This window comes from Trichechus manatus, unplaced genomic scaffold, assembly GCF_000243295.1.
Source record: "Trichechus manatus latirostris isolate Lorelei unplaced genomic scaffold, TriManLat1.0 scaffold00076, whole genome shotgun sequence".
NCBI lineage: Eukaryota > Metazoa > Chordata > Mammalia > Sirenia > Trichechidae > Trichechus > Trichechus manatus.
Genome location: NW_004444012.1, coordinates 6,349,966 through 6,372,007, shown reverse-complemented (window position 1 = coordinate 6,372,007; position 22,042 = coordinate 6,349,966). Strand labels below are relative to the sequence as shown.

General features: G+C 36.3%; 1 protein-coding gene across 1 annotated transcript in view; it reads right to left on the bottom strand.

Moving 5' to 3' along the window:
- SPRED1 (sprouty related EVH1 domain containing 1) overlaps positions 1-22,042 on the bottom strand; it is a 135,954-nt gene that overhangs the window by 50,889 nt on the left and 63,023 nt on the right. The window contains exon 2 of the mRNA XM_012556756.2: positions 19,861-20,035. Within this exon, the coding sequence (XP_012412210.2) occupies positions 19,861-20,035 (175 nt within the window). The remainder of the gene's footprint in view (positions 1-19,860; positions 20,036-22,042) is intronic.

Below are 22,042 nucleotides of genomic sequence, written 5' to 3'. Positions count from 1 at the left end.
TAACAATTAGCTTAAAACATCTTGTCCTAAATAACCAATGGGTCAAAGGTATTAGTATGGGAATTAGAAAACAATTAGAATTGAAAGATAATGAAATACTACGTATAAAAAGTAGTGTGATGCAACTAAAGCAGAAGGGAAGTTTGCAGGCTGAAAAGCTTATTAAAAAAGAAAATCTGAAAACAAAATGGGCTCAATGTCCAACTTAAAGTTAAAAATGAATTTAATAACCCCAGGGAAAGTAGTAAGATGAAATAAAGGTAAAAGTAGGCATTAATAACATTTGTTTGTTCACTATTAATATGGATAACATGGATTCCTATTTCGGTCAATGTATTATAATCCATTATTCTTATTTATTTTGATGCTCAAATTGTCCCAGATTTGGCCAATAGGAACATCTTTGTGCTGACTCTTGTGTCCTTTTGACATGACTGCAACTTTTTTTTCCCCTTAGCATTCCTTTACTTTCTGGAAGAAAATGTTAGGATATTCTGGGCAGGGATGCAGAATTTGAATCTAATCATGAGAAAACGTAAGACAAATAACTTGCCAGTAATTTTCAAACATGTCTATGTCGTGAAAGACAAGGAGAGACTGAGGATTAAAGGAGACTAAAGAGACATGACAACTAAATGCTACAAGATCTTATACTGCAGGGAAAAAACATAAAGAAAAACTGTCCTAGACAAAATTGGAGAATGGACTATACATTAAAGTACTGTATCAATATTAAACTTTCTGAATGTGATAATTACACTGTGACTAGATAAGACAATATCTTTGTTCTTAGGAAAAATACACTGAAGCATTAAGGAGTAAAAGGCAGAATGCAAGCAACTTATTTATACGGTCCAGAAAAAAAAAATGATAGAAACAATAGTGTGTATTCATATGTGTTCGTATGTCGGTGGTGTGGAGACAGAATGATTATTTAATGATAAAACATGTTAAAAAAAAAAAAGATAGCAAAGGGACAATAAAGAAATGACAAAGTCAAAAGTTGGTTCTTTACCAAGACTACAGAAGAAGAAAAAAAAAAAAAAAAAAAAAGTAAAAGTATAAGTAAAAAATATTAGGAATGAAAAGGGGGACAAGAGTGAAGGCATGGTAAAGATTTAAAACCCTACTGTGAAACAATCAATTGTCTAGAAAAACTATGTAACTTAGCAAAACTCACCCAAAAAGAAAATAGAAACCGCTAGAGACCTATAACCACTAACAAAACCGAATCAGAGCGAAAGGTGTGAGAGAATGGGTGGTGAGATACAGTGGGATTCCACTAGCTCCTCCAGAAATATCTCAAGCACTAGAGGCCAGACAGCAAGAAGGCCACATGCCCTGTACAGAATTCAGAGGAGTCCCTGGGTGGCACAAATGGTTAAGTGCTCAATTACTAACCGTAAGGTTGGTGGTTTGAACCCCCTCAGAGGTGTTTTGGAAGAAAAGCCTGGAGATCTGCTTTCGAAAGGTCACAGCCTTGAAAACCCTGTGGAGTACAGTTCTACTCTGTACATATGGGGTCACCATAAGTTAAGACTTGACTCCACAGCAACTAGTTTGTTTTTTTCTCGTTTACTACCAGCAAGAGTCCCTGGGTGGTACAAATGGTTAACGTCCTCAGCTGCTAACTGAAAAGCTGGAGGTTCTCGTCCACCCAGAAGTGTACTGGAAGAAAGGCCTGGTGATCTACTTTCAAAAAGTTAGTTATTGAAAACCTATGGAGCACAGTGAGTCACCATGAGTTGGAATTAAAAGCAACTGTACTACCAGCAAAAGGCGGATGGAACTGTCACAGCTGACTCCTAATTAGGACACTGCTCCTAGGGGCAACACTAAATAACAACAAAAAAAACTTAGCCTTTTCCCTAATTCCCACAGGCTGCTAGGTCTTTGAATTACCAGAATAAAACTACAATAAAAACCTAAACAATTCTCTTCTCCCTCAACTGGGTCACCATAATTTATAAAGGGGCCCATACAACTGTGATGGAATCAATCTTAATGATCTAGGAATTTAAGAGACATAAACTTTTATGAACCAATTTATACAGCAATACTTATACAACATAAAAATCATTTAGAAACATAAGAACATCCAAAAACATGGCAATAGCTGGGAACCTTCAGTCTTTGAGAGTTGAAGTAGACCACCTCTCCCCCACCCCCCAAAAAAGGATATGTAAGATTCGAATACTTTAATAAATAAAGTTAAAACTTTATAAAGGTCTCAAATCAATAATCAAAGTTTCTACCTCAACAAAGTAGAAAAAATAGTAAGATAAACCCAAAGCAAGGAGAAAGAAGAAACTTATAAAGATAAAAACAGAAACCAATTAAATGGAAAATAGGAAAGTAGAGAAAAATCAATGAAACAAAAAGCTGGTTTTCTGGAAAACAAAACAAAGAATCAGTAAAATTTATAAATTTCTAGCAATACTGATAAAAATAAAAAGATTTAAGACACAAATCACCAATATCAGGAATGAAACAGGGATATCACGACAGATCCTACAGCCTTTAAAATAATACTAACAGATAATAAGAATAACTTTACACTCATAAATTAGAATACTTACAAGAAATGACTAATTCTTTGAAAACCACAAGTTATCAAAACTAAACAAAGATGAAATAAACAACCTGAAAAAGTCCTATAATCATAAAATAAAAAAAAATTTTTTTAATTTAAAAGATTTCAGAAAAGAAATCTCCAGGCAGAGATGGTTTCACTGGAGAACTCTATCAAACATTTAAAGAAGAATTAATACCAATTTTACACAATCATTTCCAGAAAACCGAAGTGCAGGGAACACTTCCCAGCTCATTTTATGAGGCCAATATTAGTCTGATACCACCACCAGACAAAGACAGTATAAAATAAGAAAACTATTTTACATTAAGTAAATGTTAAATGTAAAAATCCTCAACAAAATATTAGTAAATTAAATCCAACAATTTATAAAAATATTATAGACAACGATCAAATGGGGTTTATTCCAGATATGCAAGGCTGGTTTGACATTTTAAAAAAATCAATTAATGTAATCTACTATATCAACAGGTTAAAGAAGAAAACTCATGTGATCATTTCATTTGATGGAGAAAAAAACTTTTGGCAAAATCCAACACCCATTCAAGATAAAAATTAAAAGCCAGTTAGAGGGGGATTACCTCAACTTAATAAAGATCATTTACAAAAAAATCCCTACAGCTAACATCAAACTAACTGCTAAAGGGATAAAGACTAAATGTATTTCTGCTATGGACATCCACTCTTACCACTGTTATTCAACGTATTACTGGAAGTTCTAGCCACTGAAAAAAGGCAAGAAAGAGAAATAAAAGGCATTCACATTGGAAAGGAAGATACAGAACTGTTCCCATTTATAGATGACATGGTTATCTATGTAAACAAATCTCAAGGAATCTACCTAAAATGTCTTAATTCAGCAAGGTCAAGGATATAAGATTAATACACAAGAATCAATTGCATTTCTATATATAGACAATGAACATACTGTAACCAAAGTATAACATACAGTACCAATTCTAATTGTTTCAGAAAATGAAACACTTAGGTATGTATTTCACAAAACATTATGTAGGATCTGTATGCTGAAAATTACAAAATCCTGAAGAAAGAATTTGAAGGTCTAAATAAATGGAGCAACATACCATATTCATAGTTTATAGATATCAATTCTCCCCAAATTTATCCATAGGTTTAATGCAATTCCTATCAAAATTCCAGCAAAGTTTCTGTTGACACAAACAAGATTATTCTAAAATGTATAGGGAATGAGAAACTAATCTGTGCTGTAAATATTCACCTAAAACACAATAAAATACAAAGGCATTAAAAAAATAAAATAAACAACATGAAAAAACCCCAAAGGACAAGTATATAGGATATATAAAGTACCTCAAATCTCATCAGTAAAACAAAACAAGCAATCCAATGAGAAAATGGGTAAAAGACATGAACAGACATTTCACCAAAGACACACACTTGGCAAATAAGCACATCAGATGTTAAACATCATTACTCCTTAGGGAAATGCAAATTAAAACCACAATAACCTATCACTACACACCTATCAGAATGGTTTGAAAAAAACAAAACAAAACCTGACTGCCCAAAACGCTGGCAAGCATGTGGAGAAACTGGATATGTTCATACGGCGCTGGTGGGAGTGTAGCAAGGTAAAGCCACTCTGGAAAAAGTTTGTCAGTTTCGTATAAAATGCAACGTGCAACTACCATATTGACTCAGAGACATGAAAACTTACGTTCACAGAAAAACCTATATATAAATGTTTACAGCAGCTTTATTCATTCTAGGCAAAAACTGGAAACAGCCTAGACATCCTTCAACGGGTCAATGGTTAAACAAACTGTGCTACATACATATCATGGGATGCTACTTAACTATAAAAAAGAATAAACTATTGATACACTCAATGACCTGGATGACTCTCCAGGGAATTAAGCTGAATTGAAAAAAGCCATATCTAAAAGGTTACACACTTATGGTTCCATTTATGTAACATTTTTGAAATGACAAAATTGTATAAATGGAGAACAGATTAGTGGTTGCCAAGGTAGGAGGAAGGTGAGTGTGGACAGATCCTCGTGGTGATGGAATTTTCGCACCTTGTCTTTGGTGGCAGATAACTACACACGTGACAAAACTGTACAGAGCTAAACACACACCCAAAGGAGTATGAGTAAAACTGGGGAAATCTGCACGAGGTGGATTGTATCAATGTGAACGTCCTGATTGTGAGAGCGTACTATAGTTCTGCAAGATGTTACCACTGAGGAAAACAAGATAAAAGGATTTCTGTGTATTATTTCTTATAATAATCTATAATTACCTCAATTAAAATTTCAATAAAAAAGTCTGTGGAACAACTGCAGAAATAGATTTCATGAAAATTACCATCAAATTCTCAGACAGGGGAATGTAAGGGACACAAGGACACGTCTTTATCATAATAAGAGCCAACATCATACTTATCTGTGAACCAGAAATTCCATTAAATTTACAAAGAAGATGAAGAGACCCTTGATCCCCAATATTATCTAACATTATTCAGGAAGTTCTGGCCAATGCAAAAAGATATATATTTTTAAAAAGTTAAAGACTAATGAGGGGAAGCTAAAAAGGAGCAGGTATTAACTCTCTCTATAAAGCTACCATATGACTGTCCAATTCAAAATGACCAATACCAGTCCATTTAGCTAATGCCTAGGATATCGATCTTCAAGCGTTCAATTTCATTTTTAAAAGCTTCCAATTTTCCTTGGTTCATACTTTGTACTTTCCACATTCAATTTACTAATGGATGTTTGCAGCTGCTGCTTCTCATTTTGGTATTGGCCATTTTGAATCAGACAGTCATATGGTCTACTATGCCGGAAGCAACAAATTAAAGAGGAACAGTGCCCATTACTGTAAAAAATGACATTTCAAGATCTATCCTGAAATACAACACTGTTAGTGACAGCATAATATCCATAAGCCTACAAGGAAGACCAGTTAATATGACTATTATTCAAAGTTACACACCAACCACTAATGCCAAAGATGAACAAACTGAAGAATTTTACCCACTTCTCCAGTCTGAAATTGATCAAATATGCAATCAAGATGCAATGATAATTACTAGTGTTGAGAATGCAAAAGTTGGAAACAAAGAAGAAGGCTCAGTAGTTGAAAAACATGGCCTTGGTGAGAAACGACACTGGAGATCACATGACAGAATTTCCCAAGACCAGTGACTTATTCATTGCAAATACCTTTTCTCAAGAATATAAATGGTGACTATACACATGGACTTCGCTGGATGGAATACTCATGGAACACATTTCTTGTGGAAAGAAATGATGGACATGCTCAATGTCAGCAGTCAGAACAAGACCAGGGGCCAACCGCGGAACAGACCATCAACTGCTCATATGCAAATTCAGTTTGAAGCTGAAGAAAATTAGACAAAGTCTACGAGACCCAAAGTATGACCTTAAGTATATCTCACCTGAATTTAGAGACTATCTCAAGAACAGATTTGATATACTGAACTCAAATGACCGAAGACCAGACAAGTTGTGGGATGACATCAAGATCTTATACATGAAGAAAGCAAAAGGTCATTAAAAAGACAAAGAAAAGACCAAAATGGATATCAGAAGAGACTCTGAAACTTGCTCTTGAATGCAGAGTAGCTAAAGCAAAGAGGAAATGAAGTTAAAGAGCTGAACAGAAGATTTCAAAGGGAGGCTCGAGAAGACAATGTAAAGCATTATAATGAAATGTGCAAAGATCCAGAGTTAAAAAACTAAAAGGGAAAAACACGCTTGGCATCTCTCAAGCTGAAAGAGCTGAAGAAAAAATTCAAGACTTGAGTTGCAATACTGAAGGATTATATGGGCAAAATGCAGTAAGCATCAAAAGAAAATGGAAGAACAGTCACTTTACCAAAAAGAATTGGTCAACCTTCAACTGTTTCAGAAGGTAGCATATGATCAAAAATCAATGGTACTGAAGGAAGAAGTCCAAGCTGCACTGAAGGCACTGGTGAAAAACAACGCTCCAGGAATTGACAGAATACCAACTGAGGTGTTTCAACAAATGGATGCAGCGCTAAAAGCGCTCACTCACCTATGCCAAGACATCTGGAAGACGGCTACCTGGCCAATCAACAGGAAGAGATCCATATTTGTGCCTATTCCAAAGAAAGCTGATGCAACAGAATGTGGAAATTATCAAACAAAATCATTAATATTCACACTCAAGTAAAATTTTGCTGAAGATCATTCAAAAATGGTTGCAAGGGTACATTAACAGAGAACTACCAGAAAGTCAAAGAGGATGTGGAACGAAGGATATCAGTTCTGACGTCACATGGATCTTGGCTGAAAGCAGAGAATATGAGAAAGATGTTTACCTGTGTTTTACTGACTATGCAAAGGCATTTGATTGTGTGTCTAACAAATTATGATCTGAAGAATGCGAATTCCAGAACACTTAATTGTGCTCATGTGGAACCTGTACTTAGACCAGGAGGCAGTTGTTCAAACAGAACAAGGGGGATACTGTATGGTTTAAAATCAGAAAAGGTGTGCGTCAGTGTTGTATCCCTTCACCTTGCTTGCTCAATCTGTATGCTGAGCAAATAACCTGAGAAGATGGACTATATGAAGAACGGGGCACCAGGATTGGAGGAAGACTCATTAACAACCTGCAATATGCAGATGACACGACCTTACTTGCTAAAGTGAAGAGCACTTGAAACACTTACTGATGAAGATCAAAGACTATAGCCTTCAGATGGATTACACTGCAACATAAAGAAAACAAAAATCCTCACAACTAGAACAATAAGCAACAAAATGATAAATGGAGAAAAGATGGAAGTCGTCAAGGATTCCATTTTACCTGGATCCACAATCAACACCCATGGAAGCAGCAGTCAAGAAATCAAATGACGTATTGCACTGGGCAACTCTGCTGCAAAAGACCTCTTTAAAGTGTTAAAAAGCAAAGGCGTCACTCTGAGGACTAAGGTATGCCTGACCCAAGCCATGGTATTTTCAATCACCTCATTATGCATGTGAAAGCTGTACAATGAATAAGGAAGACCAAAGAAGAATCGACGCATTTGAATTATGGTGTTGGTGAAGAATACTGAACATACCAGAGACTGCCAGAAGAAGGAACAAATGTGTCTTGGAAGAAGTACAGCCAAGATGCTCGTCAGAAGTATGGATGGTGAAAGTTCATCTCAAGTACTCTGGACGTGTTTATCAGGAGGGAGCAGTCCCTGGAGAAGGACATCATGCTTGGAAAAGTAGAGGGTCAGTGAAGAAGAGGAAGACCCTCAATGAGATGGACTGAGACAGTAACTGCAACAATGGGCTCAAAGACAGCAAGTATTGTGAGGATGGTGCAGGACTGCGTAGTGATTCATCCCATTGTACACAGGGTCACTGTAGTCAGAGCTGACTCAATGGAACCCAACAACAGCAACAACATATAAAGCTACAGTAATTTACAAACTGTAATATTCATCTAAGTGTCGATAAGTAAACCATGCAATTGAATAGCACACAAAACTCTAGCACATAAAAGGCTGGAACTCAAACAACTGTTGACTACATGAAAGAATACTATCTTCCAACCAATTGAACACATGGTGTATATATAGATTATAATTTAGATTCTAGTAGAACAAAAATAGTAAGGAAATATTTGTTGTTGTTGTTAGGTGCCATCGAGTCGGTTCTTTTTAGACAGCCATTAAGTAAGGTATCAATATTTTGAGGTCAAACAGTGTAGATTTAATTTAGCTATTAGAGAGGCTCTAACAGTTTAATGGTAGTTGGCATGGAATGGATATGAAGTTTATTATGAAACAGATCACAGTCAGGTATAAAAGAAAAAGATGAAGTCAATATGATGAGCCTGATATACCCGATCAACCAGTATAAATCAACAACAAAAGAATGGAATGATATCAGTTTAAAACAAACAACTGAACAGTAAAGAGGAAATGTAGTGTAGTTAGTAAAGAGAGTGCTGAAGAAAAAGTAAAAAGTGTAAACCTGAAGTTGTGTGAAAAGAAATGAAGGCCACCAGAAAAGTGGTATGGGCCATATTCTAAGTCTTAATTTTCAGGAACCAGTTATCACATGGCTCCAAAAGAAAGTGAACAGAAAGGTTAACAGGCAGGTTTTTTCCTCTTCAGGGAATACTGGTAATGTAAAATAATTAACTGTTGTAGAACAATTGCTGGCAGAGAGTCACAAAATTTGTGGTTAAACAAAAAGTCATTAGTACACTTCATTATCTTTTCAATGGGTAGACCCTGAAATGAACAGGTAATTCTGAACTAGTTAAACATTGCTATTATTATTTGCATTTTCCCCAATTCTAATCCTTCATAGCAAATTTGTTTTTTGTTCTCTAACCCAATTTTTTTCTGCTGTGACTTACCTGTGATAATAAAAGGGAAGCTGTCCCCTGCCCTTATCATTTTCTCAGGACCAGCAAGCTGTCTGTCCACATTTTCTACTTCTCATAAATTGTTATTTTTTGAGCCAAAATAAGGGGATGGAATTGTCTCTAGGTAGTTACTGGGAACTACTAAAGGAATATTAGACCCAAATTTTACAGAGTTCATTATGTAAAGCAACAGAGAAGCTAGAGGGAACTAGGCAAAACTGGGGACATGTAAAACAGTTACGAGGCTTATCTGCAGTAACAGGGGCAAGATATAATGGGCAGGGAGGCAGAAATGAAAAGGATGAAACAAAATTAAGAAGGTGGCCTGTTTGAATAAATGAAAGAAACTGATGAAGCCTAGGTTTCTGACTGTTTTTGATGCACAACACTACCACCAAATCCAACAGAAGTCCAAGGCTCCTTAGTGCAGTGTAAGAACTTTACCAAAAATATAGACTGATTCTATTTTAACAATACATAAAAAATGTGAAAATCTGAATGTATAAACCAAAATATAAGGTTTTGTTCATAATATAAGTTTTCTTTACTCAAATGTTACCTACCTCCTCACCAAGGCCTTCCTTGGTCACGTTATCTAAAATTGTAACTAATGTCCCCCCAAAAAACCCCCTGTTCTCTCCTTCCCTGATTTGTTTCCCCCTTATTACTTAATCTGAGCCCTGGTGGCACAGTGGTGAAGAGCTATGGCTGCTAACCAAAAGACTGGCAGTTGAAATCACCAGCCACTCCTTGGAAACTCTATGAGGCAGTTCTACTCTGTCCTCCAGGGTCACTTGGAGTTGGAATCGACTCAACGGCAACGGGTTTGGTTTTTTTGGTATTACTTAATCACTACCTAGCATACTGCTTATTTTACTTATTGCCTGCCTCTCCCTGCCTAGAACGTATATTCCCTTAAGAACAGGGATGCCTGTCCATTTCTGCTCAATAAATATTTGTTGACACACTTTGAAAAAGAGTATTGACTATAGTTCCTTTCGCATAAAGTCACATAAAAATTCAATAACATAATGTCTACTGAAATATGAATGAGAGTGGTTTAAGTGATTGAAAAGGAAAATTTAGATTGGATTAAAAAGGAAAAGAGTAAAGATATCAAAGGCTGAAGGCGTTTAGTGAAATTAGGAAAAAATGAGAGGCACAAAGAAATTGAAGAGCAGGAGAAAGTAGAATAAAAAAGAAATGACAGGAAATTGTAAAATTCCTCAAATGAACAATTCTGGGTAACAACCAGGTCCAGGAAGTAGCCTGCTGAAATGAAGACAGAAGGTCAAGACTGTGCAAAGAAAAGCAGCCAAGAATAATGATGCATCTCAGATACAGAAAAGCTGGCTATGTGTAGCTGCGAAAGTCAACAGATAAAAATGAGAGCTAAAGAATAGCAATCTGAATGGTACAAAGTCTCAATAAATGGATTTATGCACGTGGGTGATGGAGTAATTGTCTGTAAGGGGAACAGCGAATAATAAAAATGCTTACACCACCTCTACTCCCACTCCCATCCTTTTCCTAACTCTGTAGTATTATGCTGAATAGGAAAACCAGGATCTTCCAAGACACAGGCTGAATTCTAAGGAGAAAGCTAGTTAAAGCTATTGTTTTCTAGTGGAGGAAGAGTTCTACAGAAGGATCAACGTTTCACAATGAAATAATTCACAGAGGTTCAGTGGAAAAGCTTAGCAGGAAATTTTTGTTCTGTACTTCTATAAAGCTCATCCCAAGGCAGAGAGATGTTTCCCATGGTGGAAACTGGGTGAGTCTCATTTTTAACAATGCTACTGCTATATCATAGCTACTTGATTTTCTTCCTAGAAAACAAATATACTACTTTTGTTTCAGGCATTAATAAGTAGAAAGAAAGCCCATTTTAAAAATATGTTCTTTTAAACAATAGAAGTATTATCTTACACGCATTTAAATTTTTATGAACTTTTTGTCCACAACCTAGTAACTTATTGATCCTAAAAACAATTCCTTAATCTCTCCTGCAACTTCCCAAGCTTTAAATGTTTCTTATGTGTTTTTTCTGCATTGCAGTATTACCTTTTCACTCTAGGTTTATAATAGTAGCTGTCCTATAACTTAGCTTTATCATAGCACAGTGCCCTTCTCTTGTTTCCACTGAGCATCTAGGGGTTTTGAGAGTTCCACTGTGTCTTTCTACCCAGCCTATTGTATTTTTTGTCATCTCTTAGCACATAATAAGCTTTAAAAAAGCAGAATAAATTTAATTAAGCTAGTAAATTTACAGTATTTTATTGTCTACTATATATACCTAGAAGTCCCTGGGTGGTACAAATGGTTAAGCAGTTTGACTACTAACTGAAAGGTTGGAGGTTCAAACCCACTCAGGGGCACCTCAAAAGAAAGGCCTGGCAATCTGTTTCTGAAAGGTCATAGCCTTCACAATCCTATAGAGCGCAGTTCTCCTCTACAATACATGGGGGTTGTCATGAGTCAGAATCAACTTCCCGGCAACTGGTTTGTTTGTTTTTTTTAAATTATACATATATATGTATGTATATACATATATATGTATGTATATATATATATATATGTGCACATAATTAATAATAGCTATTTTAGATGCTCATGGTAATTAGAAACTGGTTTTAGTCTTAAATATTTCATCAACTTTTTAATGTTATCCTTGATAGTTAATTCATGTACTTATAAAGCATCTAAAGGCATATAATAATTCACTGTTTTAAATTTACATAGCACATATAATTCAGCTAAAAACCATTAAATAACATAACTTATATATAGGGTGGAGTCCTGACGGCTCCGTGGTTAAGAGCTATGGCTGCTAACCAAAAGGCTGGCAGTTTGAATCCACCAGCTGCTCCTTGGAAACCCTATGGGGCATAGGATCACTATGAGTTAGAACTGACTTGATGGCAATGGGTTTGGTTTTATACATATGGTAAACATTTTGATAAAATGTTTGCTGTAAGGCAGAAGTGTCATGCTTACAGGGAATAATATCTAAGCATTAAATATCCTAAATCAAAAAATGAATGTAAAAGAGAAAGTTTCTATCATGGAAAAATGTGGAGGTCTATAGTAAAGATTTACCTACACACACAATCAACAATTAAATTTTAGGTAGCATTTAAAAAAATATGTAGTCCAAGGTAATACTCACTTGTATTAAAGAATTAAAAGAATAAATCAAGGCTATAAAGACTTAGAAGGAAATGAAGGACATGCCCCAGACACATCAAGAAAAAAGATTACTGACCACTTTGACAGGGATCGCAACAGAGGGTCCTGGATAGAGTGGGAGGAAAATGTAGAACAAAATTCAAATTCACACACACACAAAAAGACCAGACTTACTGGTCTGACAGCGATTGAGGGGACCCTTGAGACTATAGATTCCGGACACCCTGCTAATGCAGAACTGAAGCCACTCCTGAAGCCCACTTTTCGGACAAAGATTAGACAGGCCTATAAAACAAACAATAACACACGTGAGGAACGTGCTTCTTAGTTCAATCAAGTATATGAGACCAAATGGGCAACACCTGCCCAAAAGCAAAGACGAGAAGGTAGGAAGGGACAGGAAAACTGGATGAATGGACATGGCGAACCCAGGGTGTAAAGGGAAAGGGGAAGAGTGCTGACACATTGCGAGGACTGCAACCAATGTCACAAAACAATCTGTGCATAAATTTTTGAATGATAAACTAATTTGCACTGTAAACTTTCACCTAAAGCACACAAAAAACTCTACAATAATAATAATAAAAAAATCCTAAATGTTTACGACCCTAATAACAGAGCTTCAAAATATAGAAAGCAAAAACTGACAGAATTGTAAGGAGAGATAGACAAATCCACAATATTGCCAGGTATTTCAATATCTTTCCCAATAACTGATAGAAAAAGTACAGAAAAGCAGCAAGGGTATAGTAGACTTGAACAACACTATCAACAAAATTGGTTTAATTTACATCTATGTAACACAGCAGAATACATCTCAAATGCACAGAGAATATATACCACCAAAGAGTATATTCCAGGCCATAAAACGAGCCTCAATAAATTTAAAAGAATTCAAGTCATGCAAATCATGTTCTCTGACGAAAATGGAATTAAAATAGAAATCAGCTGACTATATCATGTATTGTCAAAAATAGTAAAATTGTTGGTTAAAGTATATGAGAATGGTAATAGAATTGAAATTATGTAATGTTTAAAACATTCCTTCATAGATCATATTTTTTTGTTATATTCTAAGGGGTAAAAATAACATGTACATTAATGCAAAATAACATTTTTATATTAAGACAAATCTTAAAATTTTATACTGACTAAACGTTAAAATTAACAGAAGCAGGATAATTATTCTTGGTATATATTCCCATACTTTAATCAATTTCTTAACTAGTATAACTAAATTTTAAAGGAGGTGTTTTTCCAATTATTTTAATTATTATTAATTTTTATAATATTGTATGTAATGTTATTTGATGTTGAACTTTATGGTTAATAAACTTGAAATTGTAGCTGCCGGCTGCCTTCAAATGAAAAAAAAAGAAAAAGGGAAAAGACTCTGAGAATCTGTCCTTGACAAAGACCACTGTGCCTTTAAGCCCAAGTATCCGGAAGAAAGGTAATACTTTCACTTTCTTAGGCTACAGCCTTAACACGAAAGTCTGGTGTTTCTAATTCTTTCTCAAACATCAATGAAGCATGAAAGTTAACAGTTTAGAGCAGTGTTTTCCAATCCTCCTCTCCTTGGGTATATTTAGAAAATTTGTATATGGCAGACAGAAAAGAGGAGGAGCTGCTAGTGGCCAGGCACAAACAGCCACAGGGCTCCAGCCACTTTAACCTATTCATGGCACACAAGTAGGGAAGCTCTAATTTAGAGTATCAAAAGGGTACCCCAGGGAGAAAACTCTATTTTTATAAGCATCATAAAGGCAAACAAACAGTAGGTAAGCATCATAGGAAATAATCACTTCTGACCAACTGGAATGAATACTCATCCAATCACATAGAATGCTATCTTAGTGAAAAGTCCAGGGCAGCCTGCTCTTTATTTGCCCTCCTTTCTAATAAAGGAAGAGTAAACTATAAGCCCTTTTAGGAAGTGTAACAGGATTGTTTTTAGTACAATCAACTGTAAATCAAAGACTAGAAAAGTCTTTTGCCAAAATTCCTCTTTCACTCTTGAGAAAAGTCATCTTTCTGACTTAGAAACATCCTTTAAAACATTGTCTATTATTTCTTTATTTCCACACAAGTGGCCATTGGCACCTCTTGATACCATCTGTCCATTCTTTCTTAAAGGTCAGAAGTTTTTTCATGGGGTGTGAGGAGGCAGGTATCTCACATCATTTCTAGAATTCATCTGAAGTATTCTAAAATGTGACTCATAAACAAAATGGGTTCAGCACATACGCTTTTAACAAATATCTCTTTTACATAATTAACTTTTATAGAGGAACTATTAAAATGTACTGTTTGCCCACCAAGAAGGCTTTTGAAAGAAAGCCACCATTAAGTTGGGAGGAGCCATGTAGACTGAATACTCACAGAGTACCTCAAAAAAGAACTGTATTTTGAAGAAGTACAGCCAGAATGTTCCTTAGAAGCGAGGATGGCGAGACTTCGTCTCACATACTTTGGACATGTTATCTGCAGGGACCAGTCCCTGGAGAAGGCCATCATGCTTGGTAAAGTAGAGGGTCAGCAAAAAAGAGGAAGACCCTCAATGAGATGGACTGACACCATGGCTGCAACAATGGTCTCAAACATAGCAATGATTTTGAGGACGGCACAGGACTGAACGGTGTTTCGGTCTGTTGTACATACGGTTGCTATGAGTTAGAACTCAATCAACGGCACCTAACAACAACTTAAAAAAAAAAAGAAACTAGAACCCAAATAAATGAATTAAACAATCAATGAAAGTATTTATAAAAATAGACATTAATGATCCCCAATGCAGTGATACAGCAAATGAATGTATACTTCAATCCTATTATAGTAATATCCAATAATTTATGAGTGGATACATAGATAGATACGTATGCTAAACAGATGTGGGAGGTCATATGGGAATACATCTGAGTGTACATATAGGTATGACTGGATATTTCTACATACATACTGGTATATGCTGCATAATATTCGTATATATAACAGCGCACATAGGGAGCACAGTTACAGAAACTTCTTAGACATAACCAAACACCTTGCAGGACTGAGTTACAGGGCGTGAAGGCTAAGGATCATAGTCTCAGGGGACATCTAGGTCAACTGGCATAACACAGTTCATAAAGATATGTTCTACATCCTATTTTGGTGAATAGCATCTCGGGTCTTAACAGCTTGCAAGCAGCCATCTAAGATACAACCATTGGTCTCTTCCTGTTTGGAGCAGAGGAGAGTGAAGAAAACCAAAGACTCAAGGAAACAATTAGGCCAGAGGACTAATGGCCCACATGAACCACAACCTCCTCTAGCCTGAGACCAGAGGAACTAGATGGTGCCCAGCTACTACTACCAAACACTCTGACCAGGAACACAACAGAAGGTGTTGATTAGAATGCGAGAAAAATGCAGAACAAAATTCAAATTCATAAAAAAGACCAGACTTACTGATCTGATAAGAGACTGGAGGAACCCGGAAACTACAGCCCTAAGATAGCCTTCTAACTTGAAACTGAAGTCACTCCCAGAGATTACCTTCCAGCCAAATAATAGACAGGCCTATAAAATAAACAATAACGCCCATGAGGAATGTGCTCCTTAGAACAATCAACAATACAAGTCCAAAAGGGCAGCATTAGCCCAAAAGCAAAGATGAGAAGGCAGCAAGCAGAAGGGAAACCAGACAAATGGAAATGGGGAACCCAGAGTGGAAACGGGCAGAATGGTGACACACTGCAGGAATTGCAATCAATGTTATGGGACAATTTGTATGCAAATTATTAAATGGGAAACTAATTTGCTGTGTAAACTTTCACCTAAAACACAATAAAATGCTCAAACAAAAAAAAAGTATAATCTTTTTCAGAAATGTATTTCCCAGCATGGTGGGGGGTGGGGGGTGGGAGGGTACAATTACTCTGCTTATTTCAATGTCTCTGTCCCATTGGACTTGAGACTACTTTCAATTTATAGCCATGAGTCACTGCTTTTGATCATACTAGTTTCCAATACCTAGAATGCTTTATTATAACTAATCTCTCTCAGAAATGTGGCAACCATCCAGTTGAAAGTAATTTCTCCTTTCTGTCAATATTAAGTATGTTTACTGTCCCTGTTTCACAAATAACAAGCTTCTTCACGGAGACTACCTCAAGGAGAAATGGCTAGGCAGAACGACAGATGTTCTAACTCTGAGTTTAGTGCTTCTATCAGAAAAACCTATTTTCTTGTTAATCTATCATGATTCTACTCCATGGTACTAGGTTAAGGGCTCCTTTCAAAGTTCTGTCACAGGGAATAAGGTTGAGTTCTGAGTCCTAGGTTTATGATTGCTTTATGTTAAAGCTGCACCCTGAGCAATCAGCTAATCTATCAATCTGAGCTATGTATCTCTGACCTGCATCACTTCTAGTTCTGAAGATTTGGTCCCTAATTTAATCACGCTGAAGTAAACTAGACATTTCCATTAGTATCTCCAATGTTGTGTTCCACTCTGATTTTCATTTTCCTATTGCCCATCCAGGTCATCTTTTTCTTGTTCTCATGCTTTTTCTGGCAAGCTTTTCCTCCAACTCTTCCACATTTAATCTTTTTCTTCTTTTCTCTTAAGTTTTATTATTAAAAAAAAAAAAAAACTCCTTAGAGCTTCACAATTTTACAGCTTCTCAAACCTACAACTTCTTCTCCAACAACATTTCCCAGTTATTAGTTCAAACAAGAAGGATTACACTCTACAAGAGATCGCCTGGAGACTCCAAGCTCAAATATAAGCATTAGCATGTACTAGCCACTACGAGGTTGCTGTGAGTCGGAACCGACTCAACAGCAATGGCTTTGGTTTTTTTGGTTTAGCATCATCTTATCTAAGGCCAGAACCACCTTTAAATATTTAAACTTTTAAAGGTGACATATTAGGTTTATTACACTTATTTCTGATTTTAACTGAGGTTTTGTACAATCCTAAAATCATATTCTCCTTAGCATTTTTGTTAATAAGAGATGCGTTTTATTACATCTAAAATGGGCTGAATCATAAACTGACAAAACCAAGATGATTTAGAATAACTCCTTTCTTTTGACTGAGTAAGAAACGGAGGCACAGACAAGTTTAAGTGACTTTCAGTATATTCACTGACTTTTCAGAAATAATTCAGTAGTAAAAAAAAATCAAGAAATCACAACTCAAATCTAAAAGTAAGTGTCATTCAACATGTTCATGTATGAAAGAAATGTTTGGAACTTAAAACACATTTGCAATGGAAATGACATTATAAATGTTCAATGAGCTCACAGATCAGCCCACAAATATATACTTACAGGGAATTCTAGTTATTTTCTAGGGTCTTAGAAATTTAGGGAACTTTACTCTAATTTTACTTCTAAGTATATGTTCTCCTTTTGCTTGATGAAGATACGACACTACATTACTCGGCTTTTCAGATATGTTTAGTGTTATTTTTTGGCTCACAAACAAAACAAAGGAAAAAGAACTTTCCACACTAATTAAAAGACAGTAAGTACCTAATATTATAAAAGGTTAGACTGAACTTAAACAGACAGACGCACACACACACATACTGTTGTCATTAGGTGCTGTTGAGTCGGTTCCGACTCATAGCAACCCTGTGTACAACAGAAAAAACACTCCCCAGTCCTGGGCCATCCTCACAATCATTATGCTTGAGCACATTGTTGCAGCCATGGTGTCTATCCATCTCATTGAGGGTCTTCCTCTTTTTCGCTGACCCTCTATTCTATCAAGCATGATGTCCTCCAGGGACTGCTGTTGTTGTTAGGTGCTGTCACGTTGGCTCCTACTGATAGGGACCCTGTGTACAACAGAACAAAACACTGCCCGGTCCTGCGCCATCCTCACAATGGTCGCTATGCTTAAGCCCATCGTTGCAGCCACTGTGTCAGTCCATCTCGCTGAGGGTCAGGTGGGACTGGTCTCTCCTGATAGCATGCCCAAAGTATGTGAAATGAAGTCACACCATCCTTGCTTTTAAAGAGCATTCTGGCTGTACTTCTTCCAAGACAAATTTGTTTGTTCTTCTGGCAGTCCACGGTATATTCAATATTCTTCCCACACTATAATTCAAAGGCATCAATTCTTCTTCAGTCTTCCTTACTCGCTGTCCAGCTTTCACATGCAATGAGGCGACTGAAAACACCATGGCTTGGGTCAGGTGCACCTTAGTCTTTAAAGTGACATCTTTGCTTTTTAACACTTTAAAGAGATATACAAATCTATACGTATAAAAACATTCACCTGGGTAGGTTTATGTTATAGATCGATTTGTGTCCACAAAAAATATGTGTCAACTTGGCTAGGCCATGATTCCCAGTATTGTGTGGCTGTCTACTATTTTGTGATCTGATGTAATTATCCTATATCTTACAAATCCTAACCTCTAAGATGTTAATGAGGTAGGATTAGAGGCAGTTATGTTAATAAAGCAGGACACAATCTACAGGATTAGGATGTATCTTGAGTCAATCTCTCTTGAGATGTAAAAGAGAGAAGCCAGCAAAGAGGAGAGGGACCTCATTACCACCAACAACAAGAGTCAGGACCACAAGCGTCCTCTGGACCTACGGGTCCTTACACTGAGAAGCTGCTAGACTAGGGGAAGACTGATGACAAGGACCCTCCGCAACGGCCAACAGAAAGAGAAAATCTTCCCCTGGAGCTAGCGCCCTGAATTCGGACTTCTAGCCTCCTAAACTGTGAAAGAATAAATTTCTGTTTGTTGAAGCCACTTGCTTGTGGTATTTCTGTTACAGCAGCACTAGATAACTAAGACAATTTAGAACAACAACAACAGATTTTTTTTTTTAAAGTAGGAGGGGAGGGATGGAAGTAGTTGAATGACATGGGCTTGATTCTACACAACCCCCATCACCTTCTCATATCAAAATCCTCAAGGAGATAAGACAGTAAAGTGTTAAAAATTAAACTGGCCACCAAGTAGTTCCATGAGCCTAGAATAACTAGACTAGTAAGGACTGAAGAGAAAGAACCCAAGAGCAGAGGAGTCTAGGGCAGAGGTAAGCAAAATTTTTGGTAAAAGGCCAGATATTTACGGTGTGTTGTCATTACTCAACTCCGTTGTAGTGTGAAAGGATCCACAGACAAAACGTAAACGAGTGAGTTTGGCTATGTTCCAATAAAACCTTATTCATGGACACTGACATTTTATTTTCAAATGTGACTAAATATTATTATTCTCTTGATTTTTTTCAGTCATTTAAAAAAAGGTGAAAATCATACTTAGGTAGTGGGCCGTACAGAAACAGAAGGCAGGTCGCATTTGGCCTCGGGATTACAGTTTGCAAACCACCAGTCTAGGGGATAGTTGGGAAAAAGTGGAAGCAGGGTGTAACCGGTTTAATACCTAGGGGGACTATTCATGAATACTCCTGTATCAAACCCAAATGCAAAAGTAGCCCCCTCCCCGACATACATTAATGTCAGTCCCAACTGCAAGGAAACTCATATTTCACTATCTTTAACATGAAAACAGCTCCAAAAACATAATCATTAGTTCATGGGCAAAAACAGTTCTCATAAACAACAGTACACCAATCATAATTTTAAACAGACAAGTTATTCTGTAGACAAAATCTTAAAATTGTAATAATAGATAATTATTCATTACCATTTTGTCCCTGAGTCGCTCTCCATGGATAAAAAAGTCAGCACAGCCATTCTCTTCCTGGTGAGGGACTTTGAAGACAGTGACGCAGCTTAGTCCACTCCCTCCAAGTGGTAACCATCCACCACTTGAGTCATCCCGGGTCATCACCACAGCTCGTACTCGTGCATAACTATTACTAAAATAGATGCAAAGATTAGGAATTAGTTCTTCTGTAGACAAAAAACAGTCAAGCTGTCAGTCTTGTTTGAGAACTAAAAACTACATTATAGTTAATACGTGGTGACTAAAGTGTTTACTACTTCCATTGATAGTCCGCACAAAGTAACCTACTGGACAAAGAGGTCAAACACCAAACTAACGAACTTTAAAGGTTACTCTTTATTTTGAACACTAACCTCAGAATAGAAGACTACAGAACTCTTATTTCAATTCATCACCTGAATAGTTCAAGCATATCTGGTTCCATGAAACAAGTTATGAAGGACGCCCGAGACGACACTGACAAACTACGTAGGCCAGCATCAAAATTGTCTACGTATGTCCATTTGCTGTGATATTACAGCCACGACAAATCACTGCTATATGTTAGCACATTTAACAGGGACATCTCTAAGTTCCTAAAAGTTATGGAATGTCAGTAAAACACTGTAACAAACATGGTTAACTCAGCTGCTACATTTTCAATTTTTCCTACCAACTGAGAGTCTAAACTACTTACACAAATCATATAAAGACAAACGTTCTGCTTAAATAACTGATCAAGCCAATTAGTCTATAGAAACCTTTCATGCCTTCTTTTGGGTGGATTGTATTTTTAAGAGAGATGACATTCTAGTTCCATTTCAGAATCATTATTTTCCAATATTAACTATTTTTTAACCTAAAATAAATATTCTAGTTCTAAAACTTTTAATATATTACTAATAAAATCCTTCCAAATAGTAATACATCTTGTTGGCTTTTTAGAAAATTACCCTGAATAATTTAAACTTGTTTTGGTTATTATGAATATCCACTGAGGTTCTATGTGACAGTTCTGTGATTTCTAGCGTGTCTCTGAATGTTCTAAGGGTTGTCAGTTGTCAGTGTGCTTGTCTGAAATTTCCTCGTTTTTGCTTTTTTACTTCACATATTTATTTACTTTATTAAGACATAATTTACACACAGTAACATCCATCAATCTTAAAGAGACAATTCAACAAATTGTGACAAATGTATACACCTGTGTAATCAACATGCTGCACAAGCTGGAGTATTCTCATCACCCCAGAAAATTCAAATGTGCCTCCTTCCTGTCAAACAGGCAACCACTGTTCTGATTTCTAACATACAGATTAATTTTGCCTGTTTTTGACTTCATATAAATGGAATCAAAGAAAATGGTTACATGCACTCTTTCTGTCTGATTTTTTTTCATCGATATGTTGCTGTATCAGTAGCTGATTCTTTTTTTATTGCTGAGTAGTCCTCCACTGAATGAACATACCACAATTTACTTATCCTTTCTCCAGTTGATGGACATTTGGATTGTTTCCAGTTGTTACCTATTATGAATAAAATAGTTATAAACATTTGTGGAGAAGTCTTTCTTTAGACTTATGCTTTCATTTCTCTAATTATCTAGGAACGGAATTGAGGGAACTGTTTTCCAAAGTGGTTATACCAAATCCCTGGAGAAGGACATCATGCTTGGTAAAGTAGAGGGTCAACAAAAAAGAAGATGACCTTCAACAAGATGGATCAACACAGTGGTTGCAACAATGGGCTCAAACATACCTACTACTGTGAGGATAGTGTAGGACCAGGCAACATTTGGTTATGTTATACATAAGGTCACTGTGAGTTGGAGCTGACTTGATGGCTCCTAACAACTCTGTAATTTTAATTATCATTTCCCTGATGACTCATGATGGTAAGCATTTTTTTATGTGTGTACTGGCCATTTGTATATCTCCCGCTTAAATCTTTTGACCAATTTTTATTGTCTTTTTATTACTGTTTTTGAGGAAGTTTTAAAATATATTTGGACACAAGTCTTTTGTCAAAGAATAGTGTATTTTTAAAGTTTCATTGTGTGTTGTGGTTAAGATCAAGGATTCTTGAGTAAAAACTTTCATGAGTTGAATCTTGATTCAGCAATTTACTAGTGGTGTGAACTTGAGAAAGTTACTAAACTTCCCTG